Below are 18,312 nucleotides of genomic sequence, written 5' to 3' on the forward strand. Positions count from 1 at the left end.
GATCTTAGAAATATGTGCTGTTCTCTGTTAGTAATACAAACCCATAAAGTATTAGCATCCTTGGGTTAAATATGTGCAATTTTAGCTATTTATAGGGGGCAGCAGATGTCTGTGATTGTGTACTAATTTGTAATGAGAAATAATAAAAGCTACCTCAAATGTTGGTTTTAAGGACTAATTGAGATAATGCTATAAAATGCACAGCAAGCGTATGAATCCAGTTCTGTGAGGCTGGTACACAAGTTACTTCATTCTTGAATATACCTAGGTAATTGTCAAGCAACCATATCTCAGTTTGTTTCTTTTGTTTTTATTATTATTGGGGAACAGTGTGTTTTTCCAGGACCTATCAGCTCCAAGTCAAGTCATCATTTTCAGTCTAGTTGGGGAGGACGCACCTCAGCTCCAAGTCAAGTCGTTGTTTTCACTCTAGTTGTAGAGGGCACAGCTCACTGGCCCATGTGGGAATTGAACTGGTGACGTTGGTGTTATGAGCACTGTGCTGTAACCACTGAGAAACCCGGCCACTCTATATTTCAGTTTTTGATATTCAGGGGTTCAGGAAGGTTTCTGGCCATGTCAAGAGTCTATCTTATTTTGAGGGTGTGTTTTCTACATGTTTTAGACCAAGGAAGTACATACAGTGGTGATCTTGAATCAGAGGCAGTATCTACTCCACATAGCTGGGAGGAAGAGTTGAATCATTATGCCTTAAAGTCAAATGCTGTGCAAGAGGCTGATTCAGAATTAAAGCAGTTCTCAAAAGGGGAAACTGAACAGGATCTGGAAGCAGATTTTCCATCAGGTTTGTGCAATGTAATCTGTCCGCTAAAAGTCCTTTATTTTAGAAGATTGGTACAACTCTCATTTGATGTTATGAAGCAGTTAAAATGTGTGATAATAATCTAGGGTACAAATGATCCCTGCCTTTGAAGGTGTTAACTTGTACGATACTATTCTTGTAAGTAGTTAATTTTTTTTGGCTTTTTTAAAGCTTTCCGACAATAACCATAAAAGAGGTCGTTTTCTTGGTTATTAATGAAGTTTTAATTTAAATGCTATATCTCTTAAATATATAAGTAAAATCCTTATTTTAATATCACAAAATAATGAATATAGTGATTACGTGATATTTTCTTTCCCAGTCTTAGTCTTTGCTTAAGTCTGTGAGTTATTTACCTCCTGTTATGCTTTCTGCTGATAGAATCCTTTGACCCACTGAATAAAGGACAGGGAATCCAGGCACGTTCCCGAACAAGACGACGACACAGAGATGGCTTTCCCCAGCCCAGACGAAGAGTAAGCAATAGCTTAATTTTTCTGTTGGGTTTTTTTTCCCCCCTTTCATTCCACAAATGTGTATTAGTTCCTGCATTTATAAAACTCTTAACAGCCAGGGTCAGCAAATTTCACACGTTTTGCAACCTTGTGTTTTTATGCTTTTGTTTTTGTTCCTTTTAGCAGGGACCTTTTGGTTTTGTTTCTATAATTGAGGGTTTTTATTGTTTTGTTTACTTTAAAAAGCTTTTTATAATCCTTGTGATAGACTTTTTAAAAAGTCTAAATATAGGTTTGTTTTTTTTTAACACACAATAATAATGAGGCTCACTATTTTATATAATTTAGTGTAATAGTGAAGTCCATGTGGCCTGTTTTTTATGTTGTCAGGGCTTTCCCATTCCAAAATTAAAAGAATAATTGCGTTTTTTAAAATTAGCTCTATTGAGTTATAGTCACATTTTAAAATTTCATAAATTTTGTGTATACAATTTGATGGGCTTTGAATGTATTCAATATGTACTACTACCACAGACATGACTTCTACTGTCCCAAAAAGTTCCCTTGTAACCTTTTGCAGTCAGTCTTATCTCTAGCTCCTGATAACCACCAATTTGCTTTGCAGATCGATGCAAAATGGTACTGCTTTGCCTTTTCTAAAAGTTCATATGAGTGAATCATATAATTTGTAGTCTTCTGTGTCTGGCTTTTTTCACTTAGCATGTTTTCCACATGTTTTATGGAGATTCGTCCACATGTTTTATGTATCAGTACTTCATCCTTTTTTATTTCTGAGTAGTATTTCATTGTATGGAGAAACCATAATTTGTTTATCTATTTAACAGTTGATGGAAATTTGAGTTGTTTTCAGTTTGGGACTATTTTGAATAAACCTGCTATGAACATTCTAGTATAAATCTGTGCGAACATACATTTTCTTTTGAGGAAAAATATCTACCTTGTTTCCCTGAAAATAAGACCTAGCTGGACAGTCAGCTGTAATGTATCTTTTGGAGCAAAAATTAATATGAGACCCGGTATTATATTATATTACATTATATTATACTATATTATATTATTATATTAAAGACCCAGTCTTACAGTAAAATAAGACCGAGTCTTATATTAATTTTTGCTCCAAAAGATGCATTAGAGCTGATTGTCTGGCTAGGTCTTATTTTCTGGGAAACAGGGTAGAAGTGGGATTGCTAGGTCTTATGGTATGTGTATTTGTGCCTTTGTAAGAAGCTGCCGAACTGTTTTCCAAAGTGGACGTACCATTTTGAATTCCCACCAGCAGTGTGTGAGTTCCATCTTCTCTATGACTTCGTCACACTTGGTATTACCAATTTTTAATTTTAGCTATTCTAGTGAATGTGTAGTGGTATCTCATTGTGGTTTTAATTTGCATTTTCCTAATGAATAGTGATGCTGGGCATCGTTTCATATGCATAATTGTCATTTTGTCTTCTTTGCAACAGTGTCTGTTCAGAACCATTTCACATTTTATAATTGGATTGGTTGTCATCTTATTGAGTTGTTAAGTGTTCTTCTTTATCATGGATATAATTCTTTCATCAAATATGACTTTTGCTCCTATTCTGTGATTTCTTTTTTAATTTTCTTAATGGTGACGAACAGAACTTTTTAATTTTGAGGAAGTCACTCTATCAATTCTATTCTTTTGCTATTCAGGCATTTTAGAATCTCATCTGAGAATCTTCGCTTATCCTATGATAACTAAGATATTCTCTTATATTCTTGTTTTGTAGTTTTAGCTTTTATGTTTGTGATTCATTTTGAGGTAATATTTATGTATGAGTTGAGGCAAGCATTGAGGTTAATTTTTTTGTATATGGATATTCAGCTGATCTTGTAAAAGACCATCCTTTCCCCATTGATTAGCACCTGTGTTAAAAGTCAACTGACCATATAGATGAGTCTATTTCTGAAACTCTCTATTCTGTTCCATTGATTTATATGTCTATTTTTATACCCGTACCAAGTGACTTGATTATTGTAGCTTTACAGTGAGCCTTGAAATCAGGAGTGTTAAGTCCTCCAACTTTGTTCTTTTTTTATAAAAATTGTCATTGGCTTTTCCATATAAATTTTAGAATCAACTTTTGTCAATTTCTACAAAAAAAACCTGCTGGGATTTTGTTTGAGACTATTCTGAATCCATAGATCAATTTGCAGAGAATTGATATGTTAGTAACTTTGAGCCATCCAGTCCAATTGATATGTTAGTAATTTTGAGCCATATCAATCCAATTGATATGTTAGTAATTTTGAGCCATCCAATCCAATCTTTCTCCTTTATTTAGATTATCTTTAATTTCTCTTCAACCGTGTTTTATGTTTTATTGTATAAGTCTTGTACTTCGTTAAATTTATAAATTAATAAGTATTTAAAACAATTTTTTTTTTTTTTTTTAGATTTTATTGGGGAAGGGGAACAGGACTTTATTGGGGAACGGTGTGTATTTCCAGGACTTTTTTTTTCCAAGTCAAGTTGTTGTCTTTTCAGTCTTAGTTGTGGAGGGTGCCGTTCAGCTTCAAGTTGTTGTCCTTTCAGTCTTAGTTGTGGAGGGCGCAGCTCAGCTCCAGGTCCAGTTGCTGTTGCTAGTTGCAGGGGGCGCAGCCCACCATCCCTTGCGGGAGTCGAACCGGCAACCTTGTGGTTCAGAGGATGCCCTCCAACCAACTGAGCCATCCGGGAGCTCAGTGGCAGCTCAGCTCAAGGTGCCGTGTTCAATCTTAGATGCAGGGGGCACTGCCCACCATCCCTTGTGGGATTCGAGGAGTTGAACCAGCAACTTTGTGGTTGAGAGCCCACTGGCCCATGTGGGAATCGAAGCGGCAGCCTTCGGAGTTAGGAGCATGGAGCTCTAACCGCCTGAGCCACCGGGCCGGCACTAAAACAATTTTTGATGCTGTTGTGAATAGTGCTATTTTTAAATGTCATTTTCTAATGTTTCTCATTGGCATATAGAAATTGAGATGGTTTTTGTATATTGACTTTATAAACTGTGATTTTACACAACTAAAATCTTTAGGATTTTCTACTTATGCAATCATATTATCTATGAATAAAGGCAGTTTTACTTTTTCCTTTCCAAATTTAATACATTTCCTTTCTTTTTCTTCATTTTTTCAATAGTTAAGCTCTTCAATACAATGTTGAATATTAGTGGTGAGAGCAGACCTTCATGCCTATTCCCAATCTTAATTAGGGCAAGTGTTCAGTCTTACAACATTAAGTCTTACGTTACCTGTAAGTTTCTCATAGATGGCCTCCATCAGGTTGAGGAACTTCTCTTCTGTTGTTAATTTGCTGGGAGCTTTTAATCATGATTGTGTGTTAAACTTTCTCAAGTGGATCTCTTGCATCTATTAAGATGATTATCTAGGTTTTTTACCTGTGTCTATTAAAGTGGTAAAATGCATTGATTTTTCAAATGATAGGTTAATCTTGCATTCTTGGGTGAATCTACTTTTTTATGATGTATTTATTCTTTTATATATTGCTGAATTCAAATTGCTAATATTTTGTTAAGGTTTTAAGTATCTCTATTTGCAAAGGGTATTGGTCTGTAGCTTTCTTGTAACGACTTTGGCTTTGCTATCAGGGTAATGGTGTCATCATAAAGTTGGTGTTTCCTCCTCTTCTATTTTCTGAAATACAATTTATATAATTACCTTAACTGTTAGGCAGAATTCAACAGTGAGGCCTGGGTCTGGATTTTATCTTGTAGGAAGGCTTTAAACTATTAATTCAGTTTCTGTAGCTATTTAGATTATATCTTCCAGAGCAAGCTTTTTGTTAATTTGCATCTTTCAAAAAAATTTATTTCATTTAAGTTGTCAAATTTATTGGCATAACTATGTTCACAATATTCTTTTATTACCCTTTTAATGTCTGTGGGGTTAGGTATTGGTAATTTGTGTCTTCTCTCTTTTTACCTGATAACTCTAGCTAGATATTTATCAATTTTTTCATCTTATAAAAGAACCTGATTTTAGTTTTACTGACTTTTCTCTTTTTTTTTTTTCCATTAATTTTTGTTCTTATGTATATCCTTCATTTCCTTACTTTGGGTTTTAATGTGCTCTTTTTCTGGTTTCTTAAGATAGAAGCTTAGATTATTCATTTTAGACCTTTTTCATTTCTTATAAATCATTTTACTATTGTAAATAACCCTGTAAGCACTGCTTTAGTACCATCACAAAATTTTGATTTTCAATCAAATTCAAAATATATTCTAATTGCCTTTGTCTTTGACCCATGGATTATTTATAAATGTCTTGTTTAATTTCCAGTTTTGGAGTATTTTCTTAGCACCGTTCCATTATTGGTTCCTAGTTTAATTCCATTGCAGTTAGAAATTTATTGAGGCTTATTTTATAGTTCAGAATGTGTTCTATTAATGTGTTCCATTAAATAGACCTGAGTCATAATACCTGTTATTCATACCTCACTGGGTGGATCCAGTATCTAAAACAAAGTAAATACTAAAATGCTAGTAATTATTACATATGATCTGTTATATTTCACCTTTATTTTTTTTTCTTTTCTCATAATGGATTGGATTAGATAAGCAGATCTTTTCTGTTAAGAACTCTGAACCTTTCAGATCTAAACTAAATTCTGTATTCTGTAAATTTATACCCTTTCTAGCTTTGAGAACCTCGATTCTTAAAGAACCAAAACTAAATCTTATATTCTATATGTTTGGAATTCTTACAGGGACGGAAGAAGTCTATAGTGCCTGTGGAACCCAGGAGTCTTATCCAAGGAGCCTTTCAAGGGTGTTCAGTACCTGGGATGACACTGAAATACATGTATGGGGTAAATGCCTGGAAGAACTGGGTTCAGTGGAAAAATGCCAAGGAAGAGCAGGGAGATCTGAAATGTGGCGGTAAATACACAGCATGAATTTGTGTTTTGATTTAGGGGGTAAAGGGAATATAGATAAAGTCATGAAACTACTCAAAAGGGATAAATACTAGGTCAAAAATTGCATAAAACTTTGGTTTTTGCGTCACTTAATTTTCCCCCCATCTTTATTTAAACTTTTCATTTATTTTTTTCTCCTTGTCAGGAGTTGAACTTGCCTCATCTAGCCCATGTTCTGACCCCTTAGGAAGTGCTCAAGACCAAGCACTCTCTCAGGAGTCCTCGGAGCCAGGCTGTAGAGGTAAAACGCATTTTTCTCCTTGTGGTTACTTGTAATATCATTGTCAATTTTAAATTTGTAAATGTGATATTTAAAATTATTTAAAAATTGAAGTCTTATGGTTAAAAAGAGAAACTGATATACTAGTCCCAATTTTAAAGAGCTTGTTATAAAGGTAAGGTTGTATTTTTCTGAGTTTATTATGCAAATCCGAGGAATTTTGTTCTTTTTTTCTAACACTGTGTAAGTAGCTCAAATTCTTTATTGACCTATTTAACTCTTCACATTTCGAGGTCTAGCATTAGTGTGTAACATCCTCCAGAGTCTAACTTGACCCTTCTCTATTAGATGTCCCTCATTTGCTCTCATTAAATCCTGTTTAAATAAAATCTCTCTCATAGCACCTGTTATACCATATGCACTGCATTGTCTTTATTTCATTAACTAAAAAAGTGTTGAGATCAGGATCTGTGTTTCATCTCTGTATTTACCAGTGTCCACCACAATTCCTGGGGCACAGGAGTAGTCAGTGTTCATTCAGAGAATCAAGTAATATTACTGTTTCTTATAAGTTAATTTCCTATGTTTTCTGCCTTTCCACAGTCCGCTCTGTCAAGCTGAAGGAAGATATTCTGTCTTGCACTTTTGCTGAGTTGAGTTTGGGCTTATGCCAGTTTATCCAAGAGGTGCGGAGACCAAATGGTGAAAAATATGATCCAGACAGTATTTTATACTTGTGCCTTGGAATTCAGCAGGTATCAAATTTGATAATTATTATAAAATTGATTGCATTTTTAATAATTCTGATAGAACTTGTGAATGAATTTGAAAAATTGTAGTGTATAATGGTTGCTTAGTATTGTTCCTATACTCTTTTTTTTTAATGAACCACTGAGCCTGGTTTAAGAATCTTAATCATATAGCCTTTTATAAGCTAAATGGAGACTGGTAGTAGAATAACAGAAATTGAGGATGGTGCATTTTATTGTTAAATAGACAAAAAAAGACATAAGCAGCAATATACAAAAGAAGTGACACAGGTGACTGTGTAAATCATGTAGTCTCATTTAAATTATTAAAATAATAGCTATACAAATAGCTTATTTGTCTATCACATTAGCAAAAGTCAAAAATTATAACATTTGATATGAGTTCTGTAAGTCGGGTTCACCTCATGGCTGGTGATAACTAATAAATACTTTCTAGAAAACAGTTTTGAACATATGTTTCAGGAATATTTTTGATGTTCATACTCTTTTGCTAGTAATTCACTTTTTGGGAGTCTGTCAAAGCTAGTAACTCTGAAGTTCAGGTATCATTGTACAAAATTGGAAATAACCTCAATGTCCACCAAAATGTGATAGCTAAATGAATTGTAGTATATTTATAAAGTTGTATATTATGTAGCCAATAAAAATTGTTTACAAAGTAACTTCTAATAACATGTAAAAATATTAATGTTAAAGCATTAAATGAATATGAGTACAAATTCTGTGTATCAGTATATATTAACAGTGATTTAAAAACCAGTCACATAAATACATAACAAATTGAAATACACTAATAACATTTACAGTGGTTGTTATCTAGGGATGGTAGAACTCTGGATGTTATTGATTTTTTTCTTTTCTTGCCAAATTTTCTTCCATTTGTATGGGGGGTATTTTATTTAAGCATTTATTTTAAAAGTTTTGATTTTTAATTACATAAGTATTGTGTGCTCAGGTCTAACTGTTAAAACAGTAAGTGAAGACATGTAAAGAAAAATTCTCTACCTCCATTCTCACTCCCCAAGGTAACCAGTGTTACAGTGTAAATGTCCTTCTTTACCTTTTCCTGTGTTGTACATTTATACATGTGTATAGATATTTGTTAATAGTTTTTGTTTTGCTTGGTTTTTAGCAAAATGGGGCCTATATAATACACATTTTGTGTAGCTTGCTTTTCTCAATCTGTGTACCCCTCCTGGTGAATATAAATGAGACTTTTTCCTTTAAAAAAGAAAGCTGCATAATATTGTGAAGTCTGAATATACCAGTTATTCAGCCTTTCCTCTTTTATATATTCAGGTTGTTCCACAGCCTCCTCACTCTTACAAATAATATTTCAGTAAATATTTTGTTTGTGTATCTGATAAACTGGTGCTTTTATTTCTAGGTTAAAGCATGTATGTATTTTTCCAGTTTTAAGATGTTTTTAGATTATTTTTCAGAACGATGTTTTGTGAAAGGCCTATACATGCAATGTAGCCCCCAAACGCCAGAGAAGCCTAGAAGTCAAGGAACAAAGCAGACAAGTCCAGCTTGTCAGTTGAGAGTTTAATAGGGAATTTACTTACATATGGGAAATGCAGTGTCAGGCAACAGCAAGACGAAATGGATCCCTGCATCTTCCACCCTCTAGACTGTGTGCTTGTGTCTCCTAAACAGTAAGATCACATGGATGATCAAAGGGATCAGGTGTCAGGAGGCTCTGGTGCCAGAGCCAGTTAAGAGATAATATTGAGGCGATTCGCCCCGGCGACAGAACTAATGGAAATCTTGTGATCAGCCCAGGGCTCTTTGTACATATTCCAGCACTCATGTGGGGAAAGGAGAATGGGTCAGGGGTCCGGGTTCACCCAAGTGTCAAGATGGAGGATTAGCTTTAAGACAGAATTAGCTCTGTCTGCACAAATGGTTATAGCAATTTACAATTTTACTAGCAGTGTGTGTGAGTGCCCATTTCTTGCACTCTCTTCACCATTCCTCTTTTTAATATTTATTATTCTCAGTTTTAAAAAAGTGGCATCTTGTGGCTCCAGTTAACATTTTTCCAACTTTTGTAAAGTATAATGTCTTTTACATATAATGTAAAGTATAATGTTGGTGATTTGTAGAATAACTATCTGTAGAATCTCTTTTATATTGGGGCTATTAACTCTAAGTATTTGAAATAATTTTTTTTAGTTTATTTTTGTCTATTTTTGTTTGTTATGTTTTGCCATTCAAGAAAATTTCCTTTTTTTCTCTGTTCATTTGTTCTCGCTCCCATTTTTTATTATATTAGTTTCCAGTGTACAAAACAACATAGTAGTCATTTATACCCCTCACAAAGTGATAACTCCACCCAAGTCTACAACCCCTCTGACATCATACATAGCTGTTCCAGTACCATTGATTATACTCCCTATGCTGTACTCCACATCCTGTGACACTGTAAACATACACACGCACACACATTTAATTATAGTTGACATTAATTATTATTCTACTTCAGCTTCAAGAGCACCATGGTCAGGCCTTATCAGGGGGATCACTTCATAGACTGTGTAGAAGTTTTCCTTTGTAGTCCAATATGCATATATTTTTATTTATATTTCCTGGGTTTTCCATGTTGTTTAGGATGCTCTTCCTGCTTGAATGTTTAAATTCTCATAAATTTCTGTCTAAAATATTTGGGTTTCTTTTTTTTAGATTGACATCTTTACTACATCTGAAATTCATTTTTGTACATGATATAAGTAGTTCTGATGAATAACATTCTGATGGGTAGCTAGTTATGCAAGCAGCATCCATTTTCCCACAGACTTGAAATGGTACCTTTGTTATTTAATTATATTTTGATCCACTTTCTAGACTGTAAAATATATTTTAAAAATTAGCATACGAGAAGACTTTTATAGGTTCTTTAACAAATTTTTTCAGCCACCTACTATGTGCCATGCATGCATTTTGCCTAGGGAAAAACTGAAGATTCTAGACACACTTCCTCTGTTGTTAGAGTTTATAATATTTTGGATCTAAAGAGTATTTTCTAATTTATCAATACATATGTCAAGAAATAACATGTTTTGGGGCAGTTATTAATATTCTAATAATTTGAATGTAATCAGAACATACTGGTCACTGCTATGATTGCAATAAAAAACATTTGAGTACTTTACACTTCAGATACTCTTCTGCTATATATAAAATATACTCTAATGTGTGAGACAAATCAGTAAACTTATGGAAGTTTTTTTCTAGTATCTTAGTCCTATTCTTTTGACTTTGTATAACAATACTACTAAAAGAGGCCATAAGATAACAAATTGTTAGATGACTGTTGTAGAAAGTAAATATTATGAACTATATTAATTATTTATTTAATATTAATTTTGACAAGAAATAAACTTTCCATGACTGTAAATAATTTTAAAAGGTTATTTATGTTGACATCTCAAATGTGCTTTTTCTCTTTTATTTTTTTCTGTTTATGAATGACAATAATTATGCTAATTGTAAAGAATTTTGAAAATACATAAAAAATGTAAAGAAAGAAACTAAATTCAACTATAATATTAGCACCTAGACCACCACTGTTAACATTAGCTGGGAAGGGGATGATTGGCAAAAGAAACAAACAGGCAAGTAACAGGAGAAAATCAGATTGCTAGTAGACAAAAATGTACCAGGAACATCTAACAGTCATTTACTATGTATGCTGTGTCTTAATGTAAGTCCATGTCATATATTAACTCACTTAATTGTTAGTGTGGCCCTATGAAGTGTAAGAACTTACCATCACCATTTTCTGCTGAGGAACTTGAGGCACAGCAAATTAAATAACTTGCCTGAAGTCTCAACAGTGTAGTAAATGGTAGGACCAAGATGTGAACCCAGGTAGTTGAGCTTTAGGGTCTGTGGTTATGATCACTATGTTGGACCGCTTCTCTAACATAAAAAGGTGCTCAACTGTAATCAGAAAATTTTCACCTATCAGATGGATTAAAAAATTTGAAAGACTGAGAAATTTGATAATACCAAGTATTAGTGAAGATATTTATGCACTGTTGGGGGCCTTTTCATAGGGCAGATTGACTGACTACTAAACCTTTAAATGCATATAGATTCTTCAATCTAACAAATCCAGTGATCATTATCTTTCCCCAAAGAAATGCATACACATACCTAGAATGACATATACTAGTCTTTTCACTGTAACATTGTTTTTAACAGCAAAAATTTGGAAATCTATGTGTTCATCAAAAAGAATGATGGTTCAGTCAACTATATAATATGTCTATGCTGTTGAATACTATACAATTGTTTAAAAGGAATGAATTGCTTCTGTAGATATTAGCATAGAAAACTCTTACAGGCATACATTTTAAAAAGTAACTTGCAAAACTGTGTGTGTAGTATGATGTTATAGTAAAATACACATAACAAAACTTACCATTTTAAAGAGTACAATTCAGTGGCATTAAGTATATTCATGATGTTTTGCAGCCATCAGCACTCTCTAGTTCTAGATATCTTTATCACCCAAATGGAAACAGTCACTCCCCATTACCCCTTCCATCCAGTCTCTGACAACCATAAATCTGCTTTCTATATGTGTGGATTTGCCTATTCTGGATATTTTATATAAGTAGAATTAAACAGTGTATGGCCTTTTCTGTCTGGCTTCTTTCACTTAACGTAGTGTTTTCAAGGTTATTCATGTTGTAGCATTAATCAGTACTTCATTCCTTTTTATGGCTGAATAATACTCCATTGTTGGATATACCACATTTTGTTTATCCATTCATCTGTGGACAGACATTTGAGTTTCCACTTTTTGGCTATTACGAATAGTGAGTGCTACTATGAACATTCATGTATAAGTTTTTGTTTGATCATCTGTTTTAAGTTATTTTGGGTATATGCCTAGGAGTGGAATTGCAGGGTCATATGGTCCAAACCAACTGTATGATTAACTTGTTGAGAAACTACCAAACCATTTTCCCGCAGCAATGTATGAGGGCTCCATTAACTTCCTTTTCAATACTTGATAATTTTTGTTTTTGTTTTTCTTTTTTTTTTTATGGGTCTAATGGGTATGAGGTGGTTTTGATTTGCACTTCCCTAGTGAATAATAACATTGAGCATTTTTTTCAGGTACTTGTTGGCCATTTGTATATCTTCTTTGGAGAAATACCTATTTTAATCCTTTGTCCATTATTTAATTGGGTTGTTTGTCTTTTTTGTTGTTCAGTTGTAAGATTTATTTATATATTTTGGATTAAACTCTTACCACATATGCCATTGGCGAATATTTTCTCTCACTCTCTGGATTTTCTTTTCACTCTTGATAGTGTACTTTGATACATAAACATTTTTAATTTTGATGAAGTTCACAGTTTATTTTTTTTTGGTTGTTGCTTTGCTTTTGGTCTTATACCTAAGAATCCATTGCCAAATTCAAGTTCATTAAAATTTGTCCCTGTGTTTTAAGAGTTTCATGGTTTTCATAACTTTTAAGTTTAGGTCATTGATCCATTTTAATTAATTTTTTTAACTTTTATTGAGGATTATTGGGGAACAGTGTGTTTCTCCAAGGCCCATCAGCTCCAAGTCGTTGTCCTTCAATCTAGTTATGGAGGGCGCAGCTCAGCTCCAACTCCAGTTGCCGTTTTCAGTCTTCAGTTGCAGGGGGTTCATCGCCCCATCCCATGCAGGAATTGAACCTGCAACCTTGTCGTTAAGAACTCGTGCTCTAACCAACTGAGCTATCCAGCCGCCCCTCCAGCAGCTCAATGCCAGCTTGTTGTCTTCAGTCTAGTTTTGGAGGGCGCAGCTCACTGACCCATGTGGAAATTGAACCGGCAACCCTGCTGTTCAGAGCTCACACTCTAACCAACTGAGCCACCCACCCGGCTGCCCCCATTTTAATTTTTATATCGTGTGTGTGTTAGGGATAACTGGATATGTGAATAACCAGTTCTCACAGCACCATGTGTTGAAAAGGTTGTTCATTCTCCATTGAATGGTCTTGACATACTTATTTTTGGCTAAATATGTATGTGTTTATTTTAGACTCTAAATTCCAATATGTGATTCTATATGGCTAATCTTATGGCAGTACCTTCTGTGTGTTTTTTTTTAATTAGTTTCAGGTGTACAAAACAATGTAACAGATATTTACCATTTATATCCCTCACACAGTAATAAACCCTCTCCCCCCATCTGCCACCTCTCTGACATCGCACACAGCCATTACATTTCCACTGTCTCTATTCCTAATGCTCTCCTCTTTTTGTAACTACATATATATATAAAATTGTAGTTGACATTCATTATTGTTCAGCTTCAGCTTCAGTTGTACAGTGTAGTGATCAGGCATCTACATCATCCCTGAGGTGGTCTCCCTAATGGGACAAGTGTCCATCGGGTAACCTACAAAATCCTTACAACATTATTGATTACATTCCCCAAATTGACTTTCATATCCCCATGGCAATCTTGTGGCTACCAATTGTGCTTTCTAATCCCCTCGCCTTCCCCGTTCTCCTCAACCCCCCTGCCATCTAGCAACCCTCAGTTTTTCCTCTATATCGCTGAGACTATTTCCGATAGTACACACTGTTTTGATTACTGTAGCTTTGTTGCTAAGTTTTGAAATTGGAAAGTGTGATTCGTCAAGATTCTTTTGGCTATTCGAGGTTCCTTGCAATTCCATATGAATTTAGGATTGGCTTTTCCATTTCTGTAAAAAAAAAAAAAGTCTTCTGGTATTTTGATGGGATTGCATTGAATCAGTAGATATCTTTGGGGAATATTACCGTTTTAACATTTTCTTCAGACCCGTGAATACGAGACGTTTTTCTTAGATCTTTTTAAATTTCTCTCAGCAGTTTTTTTGTAGTTTTAAGTGTAAGTCATGTACCTCCTGGGTTTAATTTATTCTTAAGATTTTAGTCTTTCTGATACTATTATAAATGGAATTGTTTTCTTAGTTCCCTTTTGGATGGTCTATTGCAACTTATTTTCATGTTGTTTGTATCCTGCAACTTTACTGAATTCCTTTATTAGCTCTAATAACGGGGTTTGTTTTTTTTTGATTCTGTATAGAGGATCATGTCATCTGCAAATACAGATAGTTTTACTCCTTTCCTATTTGAATGCTTCTTATTTCTTTTTCTTGCCTGATCATTTTGGTTAGAACTTCCCATTACAATGTTGAATAAAAGTGGCAAGAACAGGCATTTTTGTCTTGTTCCTGATCTAAGGAGGAAGTGATTCAAAAAAAGAAATGTATTTTATATGTACTCATATATTTGAGTAAATGTACAAAATTCAACTCTATGTGTTTAAAAAGGAATTTTTTAAATGATTGAAATACTGCTGAATGACATTTTAGTTGCCTTTGTGTAGTGAGTTTGAGTATGTTTTTCTTCCACTTTTCCTGTATTTTAAACTTTTTCCACAATGAGGATATATTTTTAAGTTGGAAAAATAACTTTATTAAAAGAAGAATACTTTTCAACAACAAAACTGTAATATGGCAATATAATCATAAATTGCCTTTGAAGAGACCTATGAGAATGTACATTGAAATGGTGTTTAATTTTTATTAGCCGGAATAAATTTAAGTGGAAATAAAAAATTTCTCCAAGTCATACATTGATAGAAAAGCAGAAAACCAAGGTAACCATAGATTAATAAATTTAAAATACCAAATCTAAAAATATCAAAAGCGTTTTAGCATGTAATTATACACTACCTCGTGTTGCTTTATAAATGCTCATTGTATTTCCCTGAGTGATTTTATCTGGCCTGACCTGCACCCTCAAGATGTTTTTTTAAGCAGTACTTTACCCACGCTGTGGCTTGTTTCCCATCCTGTGATCTGGTTCTTGATGGTTCTAATTAGCGTAGTTTTACATCCTACCATTGACTTGAACTTTCTGAAGGTTATGTTGTGGGGCAGAGTTGAGAGCTGTGATTAGAAGGCTCCAAATAAATAGTTTTTGAATTTGGGTATCCTCAGGTCACCTGACACCAGCTAACTGTATTATTTCAGGAAGTGATCTTGTAACTAGGCTAAAAAAACAAAAACTTCTGAGAGCACATCTGCACACATACTGTGAATTAGAAAAATGATTTGAAAAATACAAATTAGGACCAATTTTTAGTATATCAGTTTCATGAACTGAATAAAATTACTTATTTATTATAATTTTTCTGTATCATCCATGTTTTAAAAAGGAAATAGGAAACTTTACTTTGCAAGCTCAGTGCTTGAGGTAATGTTAATTCATGTGAAAGGGATCGTTAGCTTGAATCCTAGTATTTTTAACATGTATCCTTAAAATGGTTCATAATATTGTAAGGACAAAGATTAAGGGTAAACTGTATCCCTTAAAATAATCTTTTTAAAAAATTTTAATATTTTAAAAATTAAATTTATTGGGTGACATTGGTTAATAACAATATATAAGTTTCACTTAAAACAATCTTAAAAAAAACTTGTTTTCTTTGTATCAACATGTTTCCATTTTTTTTCTCTTGTAGTACCTGTTTGAAAATGGTAGAATAGATAACATTTTTACAGAGCCCTATTCCAGATTTATGATTGAACTTACCAAACTCTTGAAAATATGGGAACCTACAATACTTCCTAATGGTAGGATGATTGTTTTTTATTTTGATTGTTTTTATGATATCCCTTCTTAAATTGCTTAAGTTGTATGGTTATCTTTTTATAAGTTGTTCATTTTCTATTTCTGTGCTGATTTATAACGTATTTGGACTTCTGAGGAGAAAGTCTGGTTTATTACTGGTTATTTTAGTAAAACTATAACGGCCAAAGAATGCATGTTGTTGAAAATACTAACTGTTGAAAATGAAAAACTGGAGGTTGCGTTTATATTTTTAGAAACTGTTTTTGACCTGGTAGTGTTGGTAAAGTTGAACACTGTACCGGTAACTGCCACATATTCTACTTTTAGACTCTGCCTGTTAGCAATGGACCTTTTTCAGTTGTTTATAAAAAGTACCCTGAACTGGTTGTTGAGAGTTAAGTCTTCGTCCTTAAATTGTCTTTGACCATACATCGTTGGACAAGTCCCTAATTCCCTCCTGTTGTCAGGCGCTGCGGCTGTGAATGGAGAGGTTGCATGGGGTGCTCTGAGATTTGTGCTCCTCTCTGTCGGGCTGCAGAGCACCTTTGAAGTACTCTGATTGACGTGGTGGCTTCATGCATTTAGCATTCAAAGAGGAGGCTAGGGACATAGATTTGGAAGCAATAAATTCATGTTTGTGGATAGTCAGTCTCCTAAGAATAGAATGCAGAATCAGCAGCAAAGAGGACTGGGGAGAGAACATGAGAAAAGACCTGCATTTAAGGGATATCTAGAGGAAGGTGCATTTAAAGGTATACTATTTTAAATCTTCTGCAAAACCTCTTCTTTTCAAGAAAAGCCCAGATACGTCATCATGAAGTAATTGCTCTTAATATAAATTTAAAATAAGAAATGGTGGGCGGAAGGAAGGGCACAATCTGCTTTCTAATGATCATAGCTATTATAAATAAAACTGAACCAGTTAAGCGTAGTGAACTCAAACAGGAGGAGTCTGCAAAGTGGCCCCTGGGCCACATCTGGCCTGCTGCCTTTTTTGTATATAATCCATGAGCTAAAAGTAGTTTTTGCATTTTAAATAGTTTGGAAAAAAAAATCTAAAGAAGAATATTTTGTGGCATGTGGAAATTACATGAAATTCAAATTTGTGTCTATGAATAAATTTTATTGGTATGTTATAGCAACATCTATTTATGTATTGTCTATGGCTCCTTATCTTCTACAACAACAAAGTTGTTCAGAGCCTATATGGCCCACACTGCTTAAAATGTTTACCATCTGGCTCTTTACAGAAAAAGTTTGCCAACCCGTGGTCTAAAATAACAATAGATTAAAACTGTTGCATGGGGGTGCTCAGTGTCTGCTTCAGTGCACTTGGCTCCCCTTTTCTTTGCGGTGCATTTTCTGTTTTTCTGTCTAACGAAGAGGGAAAAGGAGAGGAACAATCAGTCTTCTCCTTTATATCTTCAAGTCTAAGAGTTTGAGACATTTATCTTATGTAGCAGAAGCTGAGTACTGTTTTTCTTTTACCCCTTTACTCTGCCCAGGTTACATGTTCTCTCGCATTGAAGAAGAACATTTGTGGGAGTGCAAACAGCTGGGCGCTTACTCACCGATCGTCCTCTTGAACACCCTCCTTTTCTTCAATACCAAATACTTTCAACTAAAGAATGTTACTGAGCACTTGAAGCTTTCCTTTGCCCACGTGATGAGACGGACCAGGATTTTGAAGTACAGTACCAAGATGACATATCTGAGGTTCTTCCCACCTTTGCAAAAGCCAGAGTCAGAACCAGGTGTGTGGTGGAATTCGTAAGATTTCTGTTGAAGTCTTACTAGTGTTCAAATAGAAACTAATTGCAGCATGGTCATTGTAAATTCTAGACGTAGAAGAGTGTAGCTTTAGTTTAACACTTAAATGCTTTTCTTTATTGTCAGGGCTAGATTCAAGGTTTTTCTCAAAATGAGAGGAATCACTTGCTTCAGTATACTTTTATTAGCTTTTAAATTAGAAATTCTAATTTTAGTGCCTAGGGTAGAGCCCAAGTAATCTTTATTTTAAAACTTCCCAAGGAATTTAAATAGACAGCCAAGGTTGAGAATCACTGATGTAGAGGCAACAGATGGGTCAGTTGCTAGTTAAAAGGAATCTGCTTATTTTTTTCTTTCTAAGATTTTTATTACAATGTAGCTAACATACAATATTATATTAGTTTCAGGTGTACACTACAGTTATTCAATACTTACATAAATAAAGGAGTGGTCACCATGAAAAGTCCAGCACCCATCTGCCACCGTACCATGCTATCACAATGTTACTGACTATATTCCCTATGCTGTACATTACATCCCCATGACTTACTTGTGTTATACCTGGAAATTTGAACTTCTTATTCCCCTTCACCTTTCCACTCCCCTTTTTAATTTTTCAATTACAATTGACATTCAGTATTATTATATGTTAATTTCAGGTGTACAGCTGAGTGG

At 34.2% G+C, this 18,312-nt stretch overlaps 1 protein-coding gene across 5 annotated transcripts in view; it reads left to right on the forward strand.

Moving 5' to 3' along the window:
* ZMYM4 (zinc finger MYM-type containing 4) overlaps positions 1-18,312 on the forward strand; it is a 131,229-nt gene that overhangs the window by 106,602 nt on the left and 6,315 nt on the right. For all 5 annotated transcript variants that reach the window (XM_033114939.1, XM_033114938.1, XM_033114942.1 and 2 more), the window contains 7 exons: positions 626-805; positions 1,205-1,299; positions 6,029-6,200; positions 6,384-6,479; positions 7,062-7,213; positions 15,758-15,869; positions 17,373-17,621. In XM_033114939.1, the coding sequence (XP_032970830.1) occupies positions 626-805; positions 1,205-1,299; positions 6,029-6,200; positions 6,384-6,479; positions 7,062-7,213; positions 15,758-15,869; positions 17,373-17,621 (1,056 nt within the window). The remainder of the gene's footprint in view (positions 1-625; positions 806-1,204; positions 1,300-6,028; positions 6,201-6,383; positions 6,480-7,061; positions 7,214-15,757; positions 15,870-17,372; positions 17,622-18,312) is intronic.

The sequence above is a fragment of the Rhinolophus ferrumequinum genome, chromosome 9 (genome assembly GCF_004115265.2).
Source record: "Rhinolophus ferrumequinum isolate MPI-CBG mRhiFer1 chromosome 9, mRhiFer1_v1.p, whole genome shotgun sequence".
Taxonomy (NCBI): Eukaryota; Metazoa; Chordata; class Mammalia; order Chiroptera; family Rhinolophidae; genus Rhinolophus; species Rhinolophus ferrumequinum.